We start from the raw sequence: 21366 nt of genomic DNA on the forward strand, positions 1-21366 counted from the left end.
AATATATATATAGACGCAAACGTCAATAACAGCAGTCCAAGCAGATCTGAAGGATCTGGATGTTTGTTTCACCAGTTGTTCAGAGCTTATATCGGGATTCAAACCAGAGACTTCAGAGACTAGGTATGTCATATTAAAGTGGGGCTGCTCTACAGATCACCCTTTATCTGACCGACTGAATTCATCCACTCAAACTGTTGACTTGAATTTTTGCATTGTTGCTCCTGCTATCTTTATGGTGATACAAAGTTTGATGTTGGCTGATAATTCCTTTGGTAGAAAAGTAAATAATGTCCTCAGTCCAAACTGTTCGGATTAGGAATGTGCATTTCAAACCAAAATACTCCTCAATAATCGCTCTGAACTGTTAAACTGTTATTTGACTATGAACGGAATTTCAAAGCCACGTTCCAACTTTGATGTTTCCAGGCCTCACGCTTTTTGCTGCCCGGTCATTTTCAGCAGACAAGAAGACTCGGAAAAGCATCAACAATAATCAGGACAAAAGCGACTGGGTTTCCTGCAGCGTTGCCGCTCGGACATCTGAAAAAATAAATAAAACGCCTCACAAACAAACAGTAAAATGATGGAAACATCTGGACAAAAAAAAAGCGCATGTGCTTTTAAATGTCGGCCTTTAGTTTCATTTACAAATCACGACGCTGCAACAAGCGTGTCCAGTCTACTGCCAACAGAGGGTCCGTTTACACCTTTTCTCTTTGACGTTGAAGTGCAGATTAGAGACGAGCTTCAGAGACAACCTTTGAACTCCAGACTTGACCTGGGGGGGGGGGGGAGTGCTGGGGGTGGGGGGCGAGCGAGTCACAAGATCAACGGAGAGGTTGATTCATGGCACAGTGGTTGCACAACACCGCCTCTGTCTCCCACGTTCCCTCCGAGGAATAAGCCCTCCGCCAGGGCCTGATGGAAATACGTACGTGAACGTAGGAGGAAATCACCCCCCCCCCCCCCCCCCCACTCGCCAATCCCCCTCACGAAGACCCTAAGCGTGTTTCTCTGCTATCGTCAGCGAAACCTCCGCCACGTGATTGGCTGCGATGGACTCGTCAGCTGCACAACGATGCGAGATAAAGAGGGCGAACTGCCCCGCGGGTGAAAGGTCAACGTCTCTTTTGGGCGCAGGGGGGAAACGCACCCCGTGTAAACAAGACAGGCAAGAAGGATCAATCGCGTAGGCCGCGTTTAATGGCTGTACGAGTACATCCACCGGAACGCGATTCAGGACTACTGGTGTGGAGAAATAGAGGAAGAGAGGCAGGAGGGAGAAGGAAGCAGAGGAGGAGTGAGATGGAGGGGAAGGAAGAGACAGGACGGAGAGGCAGAGCACTTTTCTATTCACCTGTTTTTATGCAGAATTTCAATTAAATTGTGAAAATGCAAAAAACTAAAACTTTCTTAGGTGAACCCAGGCGTGATTAACTGTAACCACATCTTCTCTTGAACATTTCTCCGTAGAGATAGTTTATAAAAAAAATGTTTTTGTTAAAAATCTCTTACAAGCAGACAGCACTTCCATGGAAATACAATAAGATAACAAAAAGAGGAAGCAATTGGCCTGATTGGTACTCTGATGAATCGTTAGCCTCAGTTACGCTGAGAAATTGCAGTAATGATGGAAAACATGAAGGAAGATCAAACGCTGCCACATTGTCATGTAAAAACATTATGATACGCTTCATTTAGTGGATGAGAGAGGGTAAATAAAGCACTCTCTCGGAGAATGTTGAGTAACTATATTTCTCGTCTTCCCTGACTGCAGGTTTGCATGTTCTCATTTTTTTAGGCACGTGTTCCCTTCAGCTTCCCGGCAGCACACAAACAGGAAGGCAGAGTCCTTTGTTTGCTGGTTTGTTTTGCTCGGGGACCTGTGGTATAGGTCACGGAAGTAAACATACAGAGGAACTACAATCTTGCACTCATCCTGTACACAGGTAAACGCTTGATCCCGGATTATGTAATACACCTACACGCACCTAATGACACATGTCAATCAAGTCTGAATGGTAGAATCAGTTGCTTATGTGAAACCAAAGCACTGTTTACGCTCGGGTAAAACTTTCCTTAAAAACTTCAAATCCCCAAAACCTCTTCTTCTCAACCCAATTAAAAACCAAAGTAAGATAAGGAGATGAAAATAAGGAAAAGAGATCCTGTGATCGCACGTGAATCATAAAATCAAACACTTCCTTCACAAACATATTGGCGTCCACATCGATGGCTGAGAGGAGGTAGAAATCACCCCCATGCTCCTCCTCCTCTGGTGGAGTTGAAAGGCACGGAGCCGTTTGCATCACTCAGACTGGAGGTGCGGTTTGATGTAAATTATTGAATTATGGGATGAAACACCCTGAAGGATTTATTGATAACGGCATACACCTCGACTGAAGAGAAGATGTTGTGAAGAGTTGTTTTAATGTACACCTTTTCTTGACCCTGAGGCCACAGCTCCACATTTATTGTATTTTTGAAGAATCTGATATGAGCCTCATCTCCTGCTGCACAGTGAGAAGCAACAACTGATGTCTTGTCAATGTTTGAAATGGTCCCCCCCTCCCCTTCCCCCCCTGTTTATCCTGCAAAAATCTGTTCTGCCAGAAGGCCAGACAATGCTCTGCCTCCCTGCACGCTCTCGTATGTGAAATTTCCCCGACATATTTTAATATTTGATACGACACAGCGTGTGAACACACCCCTGCTGTCAGTAATGCCATCCAGACCTGAAACCCACTGGACATCCTGAGTAGTTCTTGGGGTGCCGAGATGTTTCAGGCTTTCTCTGCTTTTATGTCAATCTGACCCGAATCAATTCCTTCAAAACAACATTGAAGACAGACAGTCTAGTAGATATTATGTGGTTGTGGCTGTGCTCGTCCCGACTAGTTTCGACCGCTGTGTCCATTTGTTGAACCCTGTTTTTGGATATCTGATTGGCCGAGAGGAGAGCGTTTCAGATCTGCCAAGCAGGTTATTGCTGTGAATAAAATCTGATACTCTTTTCTTATAACTGACTCTTTTCTTGTGGGGACTGGAAGAACTCAGGCAAGCAAACAGCACAAATCTAGAAAGCTGTTGTACACACAGGTAGTCATGGAGACGTGCTGTCAAGCACGTCCACCTGTCTAACAATTTGTGCATCAATCTGGACATCACCACCACAAATCAATCTACTGGGGTGTGTCTTCAGTAGATACTAATTCAACTGGTATATAATATAACTCGCATGACAACAAAGTACTCCAGTCACATAAATGTGAACTGAAGACACATAAACATGAACTGAAGTCACCACAAGACTCAATGAGAGCAACTTTAAGGATGATCATGTTATTCCTGTGGAGCACCCACAGACCACTTGGAAGAAAGGTCAGCCCTCAGTTTGGCTTCGCCTCTGCCAATCAATGCGCTGCACTTAAAAATGTTCCAGCCAATCAAAACTAATCTTGAGACGGGAAACTGTGGGAAAAAATAGGATGTTTCAGAACTGCATTACAAAGAGTATTGTTTTTTTAAATAAAGTCTTTCATGTTTGAATAAAAAGAAACTGATGTCAGTAGTCCTGGTTTACAAGAAAAGGGGGGTATGTGCTTGTCAAAGACCCAATCCAGTTGCATTATGGGAACTGTAGGATCCACTGTTTTTAGAGTGTTACCCTTATGGAGTAAAAAAAAAAATGCGGGATATCTCTGCCACTGCTGCTTTGATTTAGACATTTCCTTTTTGTGTTTAATCTGTCTGTTGTGGGTCCAACTTTATGGAGGTGTGATCCTAAACTGGCTGAGAATCCCTATAAAGAATTACAAGCTCCAAATGTATCTGGAGATCTCGGCGCACACTCGCAATCCTGTTAACAGGCTTGACCTCCCTTGTGTTTATCTGTGTCGTGAATTTTTTTTGCCGTTTCATCAGTACAACTTGCTAGTAGCATTTCCATCTAGATCAATCTATTCCCGTTAGACTTTTATTTTATATGTAACCCTTACTGCACTGCTGCTATTGCTGTTAAAGGGAAAAAAAAAAAATAAGCATCATAAAAGTGTTTCCACATGTTGCGTTAGGTTTTATGAATATCTATATCTCTGTTTTGAATTCTGCCGACTCATAAACACAACCTGCGGACAACATGGTTACAATTTAGGTAAGGTTATGATTAAGATTATGAGCGATAAAGGAGGTCAACCCTCTTCAGATAGTATTAACTTTAGAAGACAGAACTCATGCGGTCAGATAACAAAGTGCAGTAAAGCTGAGGTAGAAATGGTGCTTTTAGCATGCTGCTCTGAGGATCGGGTGCTTTCAGGTTATGCTCATTATGTAACCTGCAGTGCTGCTGCGCCCCGGCATTAATTTTTCCACTCCCACATGCTAAATGTGTTGAGTTCACAAAAGATAATTATGTGGACAGGTGTTCTGAGGCAAAATCAACAAATGCATAATCATCACATAACACAGAGGCACCGTCATTGATAATAGACCTGCTTGTTTTCCCATAAGCTCTATATGCTCCTTTAACCTCCGTGACCTTTGGCAGGCAGATGGAGGGTAGAAAAACACTGCGAGCGCTTGTTGTATTAAGTATAATGATGTCAACAGACGTGATCCTCCACGCAGGCTTCCGCTCACATTAATCACATCTTTTTAAGTGGTATGCGTGTGTGTGTGTGTGTGTGTGTGTGTGTGTGTGTGTGTGTGTGTGTGTGTGTGTGTGTGTGTGTGTGTGTGTGTGTGTGTGTGTGCGTGCGTGCGTGCATGCACATTGAATTTGACTGTGCGTCGAGCATCTCCGCGTCACTCTGTTGATACATGTGCATTTGACACTTGATGCCGTGTGTCTGCTCGTCGTGTTTCGGTTCACGCGTCGCCTCTGAATAATGGAGCTGGCAGCGCGCCGGCGTCGGGGAAGACGCCTCCATCGAGAAAGACCTCGGCCGGCTGTTGTGTAATCGTCAGGCTCGTACGCGCGTGCCCTTGTCTGTGTTTCACAATAAATGGAGCAGATGGCAGGGAGGGTGTTAAATAAACACAAATACATGCTCATTATCAGCTTGCGTTACAGGCAGCTGCTGCCGCTCCTCTTTGCCTTTGACATAGATGTTCTACAAAATCACATCTCGATGAAGTCGTTACATCGGAGGGCGGGAGACTAATTGCAGCGCGGAGGGCAAACACAAGTCATTTTGGATGTGTGTGTGTGTGTGTGTGTGTGTGTGTGTGTGCGTGTGTGTGTGCGTGTGCTTGTGCGTGTGCGTGTGGAAGGGGAGGGGGGATGGCAATGCGGGGACTCAGCTCTTCCTATTCACTCATCCGGGTGGTACGTGCTAAAATCTAAAACGCTATCCGCCACAGCTGGCAAAGAGATTTAGAGCGCACAGCCGTTTTAAATACAGTACATACACACACAGGCGTGACATATACACAACCACACGCACACGTAACAATATACCAGTTGCTCCCGCAAAAAAGCCAACGCATGAGGTCTTTTTCCTCTCTGGCATTACGCTCTTGTCTTGATGCTGCAGAGGAGATCTACACTCGACGAGTATTACCAGATAGGAACTAAATATTCCAGCTCCTCTGGATGGTTTCATAATATTTAGTGCAAAACTGTCACGTAAATGATTAACTCCTTCCTGGAGCCTCGGGCTGGAGCAGAGCACGGCAGGTGAGAGAAGAAGACACGCCCGGGACACGTATCAGGTGTCAGACAATAGAGGGACATGTCTAAAGGTGATGTCTCGGGGATTGTTTTGTCTCGTTTTGTCTGCAGCCTCTGAAACAAGTGAATATTCAGGAGATTTTTTTTTTTTGGCCCAGTGAGCGACTGCAACGGCTAAACCGCTCCTCTAAATAAAACAAACATGAAGACATCTGCAAGTACATGAGACTCATTTCAGTTCTTTTTGCATTTTTTAGGACTTGTTTTTATCTTTGGATTTCTTACCATCGTGCCCGCGCGATCACCCCAAAAGTTTGTGAAACAGGAAATCTTATCAGTGTGACTCATAAAGGTCCGGCTAACTGAACCACGGAGCCAAAACCATCCGATAAATAACAACCGTGGATATGTCGATGCTGAGCCGTCGAGTTTCAACTTTGACTTTGCCCCCTCCCCTCCCTCAGCAATCTTTCACCGTCTCTGCCACCCGCTCTGGATATTACTCTCCGTTTCACCCATCCTCATTTCAAAGTCATGCCACCACCGCCGCTAGTCAATTAGCTCAATGTCAGTGAGTGTAATGGACTTGTGGACATGATGCCCCTGTGGCGTTCGGTGTGCTCTTTCCCACAGTCCCGACTCCATCACACATCCGCATTGACTGAGCCATCTGCATGGGCAGACACTAAAGGTCGACTTCCTGCGATATACCCCCCCCCCCCCCCACACACACACACCCACACACACACACACACACACACACACACACACACAGGTCTTCTCTGCGTCCGGGCACAAGTACGTCTGGGTTAAAGTAGAATTTCAAATTATTGCAATTTCTGTCGCACCAAGTTGCAACAAATCACCTGTTGAGCTGTCGAACAATCCTCTTCTAAGCCTCTTTTATTTGGAAAGGAATACAAAAACAAACAGTACAATGATTATCCAATAGGCCCAATGGGAAATATCTGTCACAGCCGACAGTATTTGGTACGTACACACAGTCATTACTGCAATTGTGGGTGTGCTCATATTCGATCTTACCTCTAAATACAGTGCTTTGGATAATCTGGCTAAACTGTTGGTTTGTTTACAACTAGTGTAATCCTCTTACTGCTCTGGTTGTAGTAAAGTCTCTTATTGCAGTGAGTACAAACTACTACAATAGGAGGACCAAAGCAGTCAAGATGCAATCCAAGTTGTCATGAACTGGCTTTAATCATCCTTGACGAAATGTTTTAATTCCAAAACGACCACTGTGGTCTTCTTTTTTTTTGGGGGGGGGGGGGAGAAGGCAGGCTTCCTGCATCTCGGTTGTCGGCTGAAGCTTTGGTGTTGCTACAGTCGGCTCCTCGAGGGCCAGCCGCTTCACGGACCTACACCAAGTCCCGACAAGACATTTCCATTAGCTGCAGCATTACCGTCACCCCACTCCACCCCTCTTCTCTTCTCTTCTCTTTCTCCAAGCACCTCAAAGCAGTGGCTCTCGGAGGGGAAAGCACATGGGAGTTGCAAACACTTCTCCCCCACTTCCACCTCTCACGTCCCAGCATGTACCGGCCTGCATTAGCACACTCGAGCGGGCCTGTTGCTGGGCAGCGGAGACATGTGACATTGAGAGGTCAGGGCTCTGCCACCCTGCCTCCGCCCTGCCTCCACCCTGCCTCCGCCCTGCCTCCACCCTGCCTCCACCCTGCCTCCACCCTGCCTCCGCCCTGCCTCCGCCCGCCCGATTCGTCCATCTTTCACAGACCTCGGCGACCCCTTCGTCCTCTCCCCCCTTTACACCCTTCCACTGCTGCTCTGCCCTATTGCGGGAGCACGAGGGCAGGTGCTACGTTTCTGACCTTCCACTTCACGAGATCGGCTTCGGTGACATTCGGATGAAGCGCTCGGTTGCACCGCCTGGCTCGCCCGCCCTCCCTCCCTCCCTCCCTCCCTCCCTCCCCCCGCACCGCCAAGCCAGCTATAATGCCAAGCGTGTCGAATCACTTTAGCGTCAAAATACCAACAGTCGCCCGCCCGTCCTCTCTCCTCTCTCCTTTGCTAAATCCTCACCCCTCTCTCTCCCTCTCCCCCTGCTCTTCCTCCTCTGAGGTCGGGGGGGGTGGGGGGGGGGTGGGGGGGGGGGGTCTGATGAGCCGGAGCTGCCGTTGCCCTTCAAATTCCCACGGACGAGGACAGAAGCATCTGACCGCGGTGAGCAGAGGAGCAGCCTGAACCGCCGCTGACGGCACCGAGCTCCCGGTCCGCTCTGAAAGGACACCTGAGCTCCGTCAGCACCTCCTCAACAAACACGAAGTGAAGACTGGCACGGAGGAAATCTGCTCTCTAACGCTATGTGGGATCGCACTGCAGATTAAAGACAGATACCACAATGAGGAAAAATCTGAAAGTCTAACGCCATGTAATCAAACATCGTGACCCGACGTGCAAAGCGACATTACAAGTTAACGGAGGCCCAGAAAAAAAAAACGATCCCGCGTTCTCGTGTTGTTTTTCCTTCATCGTTACCACAGCAGCGCTGGATGTTGCAACAAGCAAAGCATTAACAACAGGAAACGCATTGGTTCGGAGAGAAAATTCATAAATAAATCAGAAGTTGGCCTCTTCTTTCGGTCTGGCCTTGTCCAAATATCTGGCGCTGCTACTGCTGTTAACTGATCCAGATGCTCAATGCAAACATTTCAGATTCTCTATCATCTCAGCAAACGGAGGAAAAACAAAACGAGGCGCCAAAGCGGATGCCGTCTCTCAAAATCATGTTTTATTTGTGCGCTCTCGTTGGGTGATCCTGGTCATCTATCATAACACATGTTGCTGTTTTAGTTGTCTTTTTTTTTACAGAGAGTAAATCCCTTTCTGTTGTATTTGTGTGATTTATATGAGCCTGCGGTGTATTCTCCAGCACATAAAGAACACATTCCCCACTGTTTGTTTGCACAGAGCCAGCCTGACTGTTCCAATGCAAAATGTGACACACACATGCAACTCTTTCGTGTCCCACTGTGCCGATGTCTATGTGCAGTTCGATGAGGCCGGTGCACTTAGTCGGCCTCACCGATATCAACATGGCACTCGGGATGAGGTCTGTGAAGCTGCGCTGACACTGCAGCCTGATTCTGATGTTTCTGTCAGCTGACTAGAGCAGAGATAGAATAAAGGAGTGAGGTATCCGTGTTGAGATGTACATATTCATTTATATTCATGCCACTGGTTAATTTGCCCATATATTCCAGCAGAACTCGCCGTGCTTCGCTGTGATTAACATACTGTTCTGTGTTAGGCAACATGGGGCCCGAAGAATGAGAACTTGCTTATTCATGTTTAATTGATGTTAATAAAAAATGCAGGATTCCTTTTCTTTTTCCTTTTTTTTTCCCCCTGTTTCTTTTCCAGATGCAAAGCCTCACACCCTGCGCTGTTAATCTCACTCAAGGGGTCAGGATAAACTCCGCGGAGAGATGGAATCTGTGGCAGAATGAAATCTCACTTGGTCTGCGTAAACTGCCTCTGAGAGAATATATTATATCTAAATATAACCTGGGATGTGTCGGAAAATGAATTTAAAACAAAAAAATAAAGTGACTGTTCTCCCCCTGATTTTAAAGGGAAAAGGAACAATGGATACATTTCTATCCCGCTCCAATATTCATTAGGCAGTAAATTATGCTGTACTCCTGATAATTTAAATTTAAATGTTGTTTCCTTTGCACCGCTATGATTCAAATTTAAACTCATAATAATTGCCTTTGAGAATTTGAGCTCAGTGAAATATTCAAGTTCAACTCTCACACCCCCCCACACCTCATTTACACCACGGAGATGACAAAGACTGAATGATAGCGAGAATAGGACCACTTCCTGTCCACCACGTCCCCGGCTGCCTGCTCTCCTCGCTCGCCGCTGTGTTTGAGCTGTAACAATGAGATAGCATTTCACTCTGATGGTGCTGCAGGGAGATTAAAGGCTCAGAGAGTTATCAAAGGCTTAGTCGCTCTGATTTCTAGTGACCCTCCATGGATGGCTGCCGTCACTCTGTACCAGCACGGACGCCTCCACATATGAATCCTGGCTGTTGCTGCAGTGGAAGCGGGCCACCGGGGGACAAATCACTCGGGGGGGGGGGGGGAAATCCCAGTTAAAATACCTGTCAGATATTACGAGCATTCAGAGAGTTTCTGGACGCAGCATGAACTCCCATTTTTGGACAAATCAATAGAAGTATCAGTCATGCAGTGAACTGAAAGCTGCTGTAATACATATTCATGCATTAATAATGTATCAACTGACTATGTGTAATTTGACAGATGTCACTAATGGCAGTGCACCCACACTGAATGTTTTTGCAGATCCCGTCAGCTCAACGGGGCCTTTTGGCATTTTCATCTTTTAGCATTGGATTTACAAATTGTAAGTCATGTGACCAGAAACACGTGAATGAAACCGTTTTTCCTTGACTGCTATTTGTTGAGCAGAGTAGGTCAAATATGGAGTTGGCCACAGACGGCAAAAAAAAAAAAAAAAAAAATTACTAGCGCAGGTTTAAATGTTAACCTTTAATTATACTTTGGGTTTTGCTGGTTCTACATATTCTGCTTCAAAACAATAACCTAAAAAAAAAATGAAATCACTGCTAGAAAATTTATTCAATTTATGGGCCGCTTTGTCAACAACAGGCTGAGCTATTTACCAAAATAGCGAGCGATGCTAATGTGTTGTGTACGTATAAATGCATAAAGCCTTCAAATGTCAGGGATTTGAAAATGATCCCAATGGACATTAAAAAGCGGCGGTGCGTCTTGGGAAGCACAGCCATCGTATCGAGGTATCTGATAAGTTTAATATAAATCCAAACGGCCAATTAACGACACAGTTTGGCAGTTCTTATCTCAGTTATGACAAATCCCAGAACTCTGGCCACAAGTCAACCGCATACCACAAAAAAACTAAACAAAGAAAACCACCGACTGGCTGCATGCAGCTTGAGAAAGGTTAGGGATAGTTGGGAGTTTGTGTATCAAAGAAATGAGTCCATGTCCCATAAATGTCAGCCTAGTGTCCTCCAGCCCCTCTGGCTGCTGACCTAGCAGGAAGCAGCCAGGGAAAGCGTTGAATCCGGCCAGCCAATTAGAGCGCGGGGAGCACGAAGCACGCTGAGGCTAACGAGCTCCCTCTCCGTGACCCTCCTCACCTCTGCAGGACCCCGCGATGGGAAACATGAGGAGCCGGGAGCCACTTTAACTCGACCCCCCACCCCTTTTCCAGAACTGCTCTCTCTAGCCTCCTTCACCCCACCGCCCCGACCGCGAGTCTCGAACCCTGCTGTGCGACCACAAGGTCTCCAAACACATGCTGCCGCTCTCCGGAGGCCCACCACATGCTTTATTGCTGCCGTGCCGATGCAAAAAAAGCAACACAGAAAAACAATGAGCGAGTAAGCACACATGACTTGCACAGAGCTGGAGCTCTGACACTTGCATTTCCCTGCAGTTTACTCTGGCTCGTTGGAGGTGGAGGGGGCAGCGGAGCCTCTTTCCAAGTTCTCTGAATAGTAAACGGGTTCCAAATTAATTGGCAGGATTTGTGAGGCAGTGAGATAATTCAGAGAGGCACTGTAATGAAGTGGGACCGCACTGAACGGTTATGTGGCTTGGCTTTGGGTATAATTACTACTTACGGCGCACAATCAATAAAGAGTGATGACTCCCAGTATACCTGATGCATGTTGCGTTGGACAGTCCAAATATGTTTTCGGGTGCACCAGTTAGCCACATCCAAAGCTAATGAAATAAAAAAAATAAAAAGAGGGAGAGCCACTAATAATCATCTACATCCAACACCCCCCCCCCGCCCCTCCTCCTTTTCTCTCCAGGCAGAATTGGTCCTGTCATTTGGACCCTCCAAACACAGACCATATGTGAGTTCAGCCCTGGCAATCAGACTGCATTGTGGAGCAGGCGGCTGAGTTCATCAGGAAAAAATTAGCCCGCCGCTCTGCAGGCCTCTCTCCCATTGGCCAGTCACGCGGCCCGCTCCGTTTGAGGGCACCCCAGACATTCCTGCGGATAATCTTTTCCATTCCTCCGCTCAGCTCGGTGAGGACGGACCAAATCACAGCACAAGGCCTGCATTGTATGGCCCTGTTAAAAACGCTCTGTTTTCAATGGCGTCTCTCTTTTACGCTTTCCCTCTCTCTCACCTCATACACCACAATTCCAAAAAAGAAAAAGAAAGAAAAAAAAAAAAAAACATTTTTCCCATCATGACTCCTTTTACTCAAAAAAAAAAAAAGAAAGAAAAAAAAAAGAAAACAGCCAATGATTGCTTTTTTTTTGAAGCGATCCTTTGGAAACGCGAGGTCCTGAACACTACGTTTCTCACGGTCCCTTTCCAGTAAGAGTTTGTTTTTTAAAAGGCCAAACAATGTAAAACCGCTGAAACCGGAGCCCGGCCACATCAGTGCGCTGCCTGGAGTTCAGCGGATTGCCGCTGAATACGGCTCCCCTCCGGGCGAGGCTCGCCAGCCTTCCCAGAAACCTCCTGCTTGGTCACCGCTACACGCCTCGCGCCTCCCACACCAGCTTGTCATTGTGGCTCGAGTCGGGCAGCTGGAACGTCGAGATTGGAGGACAATCACATAATCTAGGGACACTGGTGGATTTATAGTAACACATTCCATAATTAGACCCATGATTATTACAGGGTCTATAAACTTCAGACTCCGGAGCGGCTGTCTGCCCTCCGCTGCAGTGACTTAACAGTTACTTCGCTTTCTCCAGGAGGTACGCTCTGCTGTTGGCCGCTAAACACACCACTGAGCGACTTAAACATCCCGTGTAGTGAAACGGCAACAAGAAAAGACGCTCCTCTCCATTCGCCCCTGAGTCGGAGACAAAATAATCGAATGCGACTCGTAACTTAGTGTGCTATAAGGTCTTAAAATAGCCACAACACAAAGAGGGAAAAACCCTTGGCATACTTCAGCACAGACTGCACTTTTAATCCAGATGGTCCCGGTTTTTCAGGAAACACATCCACCCTCACCACAAGCTGTGACAGTAAAATATGCTGCAATCAATCAAGATAACTCAAAGATATACTCAGAAATGGGGGCGAGGTAGGTGGAATAACTGTGCAGCTCATCGTGCTGAAACTTGTCCATGAAAAAGTATTTCCAGTGAAAGAGAGGGCAGTGGGTTCTTACTGGGCCTTCACCGAGCCATGAACAAAATAAATGGTCTTTCATTGAGAAAAAGAAGATTTTTACTTTTTTTTTTTTTTTTTTTTTTTTTTTTTTTGCCTTTAAAAAGCCATAAAAAAAAATTAAAAAAAAAAATCAAACAAAAATAAAAGCAGACAGTAAGTGTGTCCCCGCTGCAGGTTGAGGTTCAATGTCCTGCTCTGACTTTGCCACCAAGTAGTTAACATGGTCTACTTAACAACAACACTGTCAGATGTGATATAGCGGTATACGACACGTTCATATTCCATCTCTTTATAAAGAATGACCTTTGGAGTTTTCCAGGACGACTGAGTGTCTTGATTCTTCAGTGATAAACTTTGACTGGAATAAAAACTCTGACAAGCCAAAGAAACACGTGCTGGATTGAATCAGTGTAACCGTATTAGTAAATTTGATTGTATCTTTTTTGTTTTTTTTGGATGTCTCACTGTCAGATATAAATGGAACGTAGAGAGGGACCTCAAGCAGTTTTAGTGCTGACCTGAAAGAAACATGCACAGATTCTGTGTCTGCTTATCAAATTTAGATTGTACTGTCGATTGATCAGATTTTGCTGTTATCTAGAACTTATGACACACAGCCTTGTCTTTTTCTTTTTTTGGGCTCGATATATCTGAACATTTCAACGTGAAGTGTTTTCCTTAATGTATCCTGGGTTTGGTAAAACTGATTGTAAAATTCCATGGGAGGCTGCTTCAACAGAACATTTAATAATATTTACTTGTAAATGTTTAAATCCAATGAAGCACTTTAACGAACTAATCCCACTAATGCAGCAAAGAGCACTTAAAGTAGACTGGAAATGAATTAAATCAAGCAAAGCAGGAAGGACCCTGATTCATTTGTAGTGAAGCACAAAATGGAACACAGAGATTAAACTCTGGGCTAATTTCAAACAAGACAAAAATCACTTGGTTTTGATTAGGAGAAGGCTGCACTCTACAACAATAAATAACCAAAAACAGAAATGTGCTCAAGAAGATTCATATCTGAGGCTTTGCGCAAAGACGTCTTTTCAAAAACAACACAAAAACACTCCGATTCTGCCATTTCTATGAAAAGTATCCACCTTCTGAATCACGTCGACGCTCTCGTGATCTCATGATTTCGATATGTTCAAGTGACTTTGTCCTGCCACGCAAGTCACGCTCTGCTCACATGACAGGCAGCTCAGCTGGTCAGCGCTCTGACGCCGCATCCGGAGCGAGCCTCTGGGATGGACGGAGGGGTAAATGTATCGGCATTAACCACATGTTCTGCACAGCTCGGACCCCCCTTATTCATTAGCCACATACCAGACAGTTTAGTTCAGAGGACCCACTGATGTCAGACTCCGCTCGCCTGAGAGGGCGGGCTGAGGAGCCGGGAGGAAGGGGAGTGGAGGAGAGGGGGGGGGGGGGGGGGGGCTCAGAGCACCTCTGTTAACTTGTCGGTCATCGGGGGCCTCCGCATGCAAAGACACCATTAATCATAAGAAGAAAAAAAAAAAACAGACTCTGACCGGAGGCGGCGGCGTGTGCACGCGTGTTTGTGCAGCAGCATCCAGCAACACTTTCCACTCTTAAGTCGTGTTTAGGTGGGGGGGGGGGGTTTCTTTGAGGTTTATAGTCTTAATTTTTGTTAAAAAAAAAAAAAAAAAAAAAACAAGCAAGTTAAGAAACAGTAATGTGTTTCAGCGGAGCACTATGAGAAATATAATTTTCATAAGCCTTTGATGTCATGAAACAGATTAAATTAAATGAGAAGGGATTTTTGGATGGTGAGAAAGTCTCATTAGGAGCATCGGGTCACGAGATGCGCTCAAAATTAACTGCTAGAGCTCCTCAGCTCCGAAAAAAAAAAAAAAAAACCTCCCGTTAACATTCAACTGATTCAGTCATGGGTGTGGTGTCCACCCGCCTTCTTGATGAGAAGACACATTTCTTACCTGGTAGATCACAAAAGGAAAAAGTGCGTTTCCCCCAACATTTTACCCAAGAACCCGCAAGTAACCAATTAGGACCCGGTTTGTTTCGACGGTCGGTGTTACCTGAGGAGAGGCGACGCTGATGGAGGGGACACACGCCGCTGAAGCAGGAACACACCTCACCTGAGCGACCTCGCTGCATGGGAGGAGCCAACGAGCACTGGGGCTTCAAGAACCCTGGAAGGAAAGAGATGAAGAGACATTAAAGACGGAGAGAAGAAGGGGAACGTGGAGAAGGAATAGAGGCAAAAACGCCTTGCAGGAAGTGGGTGATACACAGGGATTAACAACAGACGCCAACTCCAGCTGATACGGTTAAATGCCAAAAATCTGAATTTGCCTTTAGTAGCTGTCCGTTCGATGCTCTCACGATGAAGAGGGGACGGGTTAAAAGACTTCCACCTGCATTGTGCCGCCATCAGACCCCGTCAACCTCTCACATTTACAGCTCTGTAGCCAGCTGGACCTTCCCCCCTGACCTCCTCTTCGGGGGCACCGGACCAGCTTACTGTTCTCGACAGCTGTGTGTTCGTATCCGGGTTCAGATGAGCCAGAACCGGCACAAACGCTCGGTAAGGCTGACCTGGAGGAAGGCAAAGGGGCGGTCGGGCGCGGGACTGAGGTTAGCGCCTCTGTGTGGGCAAAATGCCAGAGAGGGTGACTCGGGGGGAGGGAGGGCGGCTGGACGAGGCCGTCTTACTGTCTGTCTCCGGGGTCATGGGGGGACATTTTCAATAGGGAAGTCATTATCCGACACAATGAGGCAACTGAGGAGGCTGTACCCCCTCCAGGCAAGCACTCACCAGTCACTGACGTCATCCAGCAAGAACGAGCTACAAACTAACCTGGATATAACCCAGAAATAGCAACATTTTTAAGAAATATGTCCTGAATTACAGCACCCCAATATTATTCCAAATTGATGGAGAATGTAAAATGTATGCAGATACAACGACAAGTTGAAAAGAAGCATACATCGATTCATAAATTATTAAAAAAAAAACAAGTGCAGAACTGACTGGCACTAACTCCGACTCTTGATTATTCCTTAAATAGATTTTAATATGAGGAAATATGAGGCATTTGGGTGACATTTCACTTCATGACTGACACTGCAGCTTCTGGCCAAAGTGGAAATTTCTGTGTGCACTTCTGAGTCAGCCTTAAATCGACTTGGTTCCTCATGCGGATCTGATTGGCGTCGGAAGACCTCTGCAAATCCAAACTTTATTCCACCCTTATGAGGACCTTTTGGATTTCTCTCAAAACATGAAGGGTGGCAGTCGTCGTCGCGCCCCCCCCCTCCTCCCCCGTCACTGTGTTCTGAGCCTAATAAAGCTCCTTTATTTCCACCATGAAAAACATGTCACTCCGGATGAGCTCAGCGAATGACATTTAAAACAGGCAAAGGGATATTGAATTAGTTCCTCTTGATAGGCTGTCTGGGATACTGATATTTTTCTGCTTATAAGGGTGTGTGAGTTTGCGCCACGTGCGTGTGCAGTTATGCAGACGTGTGTGGACCTTCGTGTTGGATGCATACTTCAAAGCTTTGATTAGTATTATGGATGAAGCAGTGACCGAAGAAGGCAAAGCAAGTCTGAACCAGCGAGAGCAAAAACACAGACAGGCTGAGATCATCCCAAACATCATGAATTAAATGAAAGAGACGAGGAGGGCATTTTTAACTGCCTCATTGAACTGCAAGTAAACACGACTGTCCTCACGTCATTTATCTCATCGTTTGCTGAGCACAATGTTGCTATTGTTGTTATCAGATGTTGGAAAATATCTTCTCTACATGACGGCAAAGCCTCTCAAACCCAGTTTTATGGTCATCATGGAGAGGAGAGGCGTGATGGAAGGGCATGAAGACGATGTAATGACAATTTATGTTGGGGATTCTGCATAACAACAGCTTTAAGAGTGGACCTGACTTCAGTCAAGACTCTGTGTGTGTGTGTGTGTGTGTGTGTGTGTGTGTGGGTGTGTGTGTGTGTGTGTGTGTGTGTTTCAAAATAAGTTTTAAATTTGTTCTCACTCTAATAAGATTAGTTCGCCCCAAATACACTCAGAAATGTTTTTATTCTTTGCTGAGATGTCATCTATCAGTTGAGATCTGTTTAATACGATCTGCCAAATTAAGAGATGTCTGTCATTCTTCCTGTCGTCTCCCTAATATAAGAACATGAGTTATTGAATATTGCGTCAGGCATACAGACACTTAATATAATCCAGATCCAGAATGGCATGCAGACATTGGAAAAAAAAAAGACTAAAACAAGTGTTGACATAAAAAAAATAAAAAAAAATAATTGACTTTAATGTCTCGACAAACTTGATAAATTCCAGATAAAGCACACTCAACTGTAAACTATGGAGGACAGATGGATTAAATGCTACATTTGCCTTCTCTTCCAAGGCTTTGAGACAAATAGCTTAACAAAAGGACTTCAAAATCAATCAGCCATTCAATTGTTTTTATTAAAAGGATGCCAGAAAATGTACTTGACCTCAAAGCACTGATTTCCAGTGTTTCAATAGAGAGGGGGAAGGAAAAAAAAAAAGTCTTGGAAATCAGATGAGAAGTCAGACTACACAGACATATTTCCACCATCTTTATCGAATCAATCAATTGTCCGAGAACACGGCACATTCCTGGTTGTACAAATGGGTTTAAAGGGCAAAACAATGACACATGCTACAGAGCTCACAGCGGTGTCACCGAACATTAAGGCAGTAACATATGAGCTTTGCCTCCCGGTCGAGTTGCACGTTTCCAAAATCAGGAATAAACTATAGAGACAGCATCTCCCATCTCCCATCCCCCATCCCCCATCCCAACCCCCCAACCCCCCCAAAAAAATTCCTCCACTGCAAGCCATCCACTGGAATAACGTTCCCACGGGACAGAGTACTGCTAAAGTATGGGGTTGGAATTTCACCTAAAGCTTGAAGGGAGAGCAAGAAAATGGGACAAAATAGTTTGAACCCGATCTCAGAACTTTTCAAACAAATAAATAAATAGTCTTCTCGAACTGATATAACACTCGTAATTTGCTAATTATCGTCAACTCCGGTTCAAAAATGTACAATTTCCAAGAATTGTAATTACAAAAAAAAACAATTCATCATGAAACATTCAGTTAGCTGACAGCTGTACAAATATTTGAAGAAAAAAAAAACCCAACAGTCCTGTTGGCATGGTAAATCATGTTCAGTGAAGGGCTTCGCTTTCCAGGCCTTGAAGTAGAATGATGAAAGCGCGCGGACGTGTGTGTGCAGGTTGAGGATCTGCTGTCATGAGTGGCAAGGTTGGTACACGTCCCGTCATTAAATCTCCTCTCCAACGCACCCTGCATCATTATGGCTGAGCTCAGACGCTTTCAGCGGGACCTTGATTACTGGAATGTTTGATCTCGCTCTGCTCCTCCGAGCATCGACGATCTCACTGGGTTTGATAGGTGCGTGATCCAATCTTTCGTGGGGGGACGAGCTCAAACCTTCCTCCCCACCGACGGCCGATCAGCGTTATCCTCAGCAGCGATCGCGGCTGGCGGGTGGGGTGGGGTTGGGGGGGTCGCAGCAATGTAAACACGCTGGGGGTTTCCTCATTAAAGATGGGCCGCTAATGAAATCGCATCCGGCATTTACAACCGTGTGCTAATGAAGGCAGCCCTTTGAGATGTTCTGCTAATGAAAGAAGGGCTTTTTATTGATATATGGCTAATAAAAGAAAGGCCTAATGACAAGGATCTAATGAAACTGAGAGGTGTAAATGTGCCACCGCAACAAAACCCACTGATAAGAACGGAGTGGAAGCATTTTCATTAACAGACATTTCTCATTTACCACAGATCCATCCGTGAATGGCCCTCCGGACTTTACAATATCTCACAAACTCAAAGTCTTTTGAATCAAATTCATTCAAGCATTAATGAGAGTTTAAGGGATTGCAGCCGAGTTCTCCCAAAGCGGAACAGTTGTCTCTGTCCCGTGTTGCCAGGGTGATCAAGCCCAAGGTCAAAGTTCATTGGGCCCTTAAGGCATCTCCCAGGTGCAATAAAAAAAAAAAAAAAAAGCTCTTCCCTCATTGGACTCCAGGGGATAAGGACGGACCAGTGGGGGTTAGGGTCGCTACGGTTACCATCGTGAATGCCTTTCACCTTCAGCCATAATATATACACACACGAGAGCGAGCCTCAGAGCGCCATGTGAGGAAACCTGTGTTAGAAAGACTGCACCACACACACACACACACACACACACACACACACACACACACACACACACACACACACACACACACACACACACAATCCCTTCATGCCTGGCTTCTACATCAGCCTTGAGGACTCAATTGTGTTTGTCATGTGTTCGTCCACATGTCCTTGAGATATCTATTTTATTGGATTTTCCATTTCAGCCAAAAGTTCCATCCATTTGCTGTTTTGAGTGTCTTCTTCTGCTTTTTATGTTTTACAATTACTTTTGGACAAAGAAAAACAAGCAAAATCGAAGGCTTCACCTTCAGCTCAAGAACCTCATGATGAGTGTTTTTGGGGGAAATAATTGCTGCAGCCCTAACGGGCATTAAGGATGACTCTTACGTCACCAACAGTTACCACTCTGACAAAGTCCACGTGCTGATACAACAGTCGAGCGACCTCCCTGTGAGGAGCAGGACTCTTCGGCTAATCGTCCAAAATTTTTTTTTTTTTAAATCATCCGAGTGCCGTATCTCTCTCTCATCCTGATCATCGGCATAGAAAGCATCCATATCTGCTTCATCAGCAAACTGTATTCCCTCCTCCCTGCATGATATACATATTGAAGGAAAAAAAAAAAAAAAAAGAAGCCATTTTTAAACATGCCTCGAAGCTCCTATTTATCTCAACCGGAGCGAAGCCTGAGCAGATCTATCAGGACACCAAAGCAAACCTCGAAGATCACTGGAGGCAATCCCTACATGCTGATCCTAGTAATATACTTGTTGGAATAATAGCTTTGATATATTTTACACATTTTCTTTTGTTGTTGCTTCCACATGGTTTACTAACTACAGCGTACGTCTTCATTTCACACCTTTCGGGTTGAAACTCTACCGCAGTTTAGACCTCCGAACGGAGACCTTGAGGGTTCCTGAGTAAACTGGACACGGTCGTTCCGGTGAATCCCGGGACATAAGCTGACCCCCTCAGGTGACCAAAGGCTTCAGCTTTGGAAGGTATAGAATATTCCATCCTAAATATTTGATAAACCTAAAGCAAGATGTCCCCGGCATGGCTTGCAAGCAGAGAAAGCCGAAGGCTTTTAAACGCATTTCTTCAGGGCTGCAGGTTCTTAGGAGTTACGATTCGTTCCGTCTTGGATGATGAGGGCGACATCAGTAACCTGACAGCTTCTTCTTAGCCCCAACGGAAGGGTTAGACAAAATCTGCAGAAACGTATACGTATGAAGACCTTGGCTGCGAGACTAAATTTTCGAGTTCAGTCACAACAAACCGAATCGCTTGTTGCAAAACTTCTTTTGACAAAACGATAAGGAAGTTGATACTATCAATAGTCCTCGCTTTACTGGAAAACAAAAGTGTCTAAAATCTGAAACTTTCATTTGTGGTTTTTTTTAGTTTTTTTTTTTTTTAGTTGCGAGTCACAAAACCAACTGCTGTTTAGGTCTGGACGGGCAATAAAAAGTTAACAGGACAGCTTTATTGAATGACTTATTAAGCGACTGTGTTTTGTGAGACCTAAACTGAGGCGCTTTTGAAATGAACAAGAGCACCTTTCTGTAACGGCTCTTTAAAAAAAAGAAAAAAAAAAGAGAGAGAGAGAGAGAGAAAGAAACATGGCTTTCTACTTTGTCTGAAACTGAGTCTGCACTTTCACACAGTCTCAAGATAATGAAACTGGCAGTTGCCTTGGTGTGGCATTCGAAGCTGTGAGGCATCTGTAGGAAAGGTAGAAGTGACCTTTGTAAAACCGTTCAGGACTGTTATTACTGAGAAGCACATGTCCCAGCTATCTTTCTAGTTCCGAAAGCTCTTTTTTTTTACACCTCTAAGACCGACTGATGGACTAAGTCTCAATTTAGTGATCTGATAAAAAGCTAGAGATGATGATTTTTAAATCTAAAATGTAAATTTGTGATCTTTGTAATGTTGATTAAAATCAAATCTTAATTTGATTGATTTAAAGGTGGAGTTGTTGTTTTTTACTCGGTGACAATGAAAGCTGAACTTTAGTCAACTCTGAGCAACATCAAGTGAAACACCATGTGAAAAGTGACATTTCACTTTGGTTTTTTTGTGTTAAAGGCAGCAGAAGACTCAAAACAAACAGAGACACGACTGCAGTAAGATATTGTTGTACCTAAACACAGCTCAGCTTTGTGGATCTACACAACCTCGTCTTGTGAGCTTCTCTGCAGAAAAAAGGAAAACATGATTCTGTCAAGATTCTTTGTCAAATGTACCCACA

General features: G+C 45.1%; 1 protein-coding gene across 4 annotated transcripts in view; it reads right to left on the reverse strand.

The window, feature by feature from the left end:
• Nucleotides 1-21366, reverse strand: part of rxraa (retinoid X receptor, alpha a) — a 104675-nt gene that overhangs the window by 62945 nt on the left and 20364 nt on the right. For all 4 annotated transcript variants that reach the window (XM_069162019.1, XM_069162001.1, XM_069162009.1 and 1 more), the window contains exon 2: nucleotides 14950-15063. In XM_069162019.1, the coding sequence (XP_069018120.1) occupies nucleotides 14950-15063 (114 nt within the window). The remainder of the gene's footprint in view (nucleotides 1-14949; nucleotides 15064-21366) is intronic.

Source organism: Embiotoca jacksoni, unplaced genomic scaffold (genome assembly GCF_022577435.1).
Source record: "Embiotoca jacksoni isolate LCO1_2020_lvr unplaced genomic scaffold, fEmbJac1.0.p SCAF_10, whole genome shotgun sequence".
Lineage (NCBI taxonomy): Eukaryota > Metazoa > Chordata > Actinopteri > Embiotocidae > Embiotoca > Embiotoca jacksoni.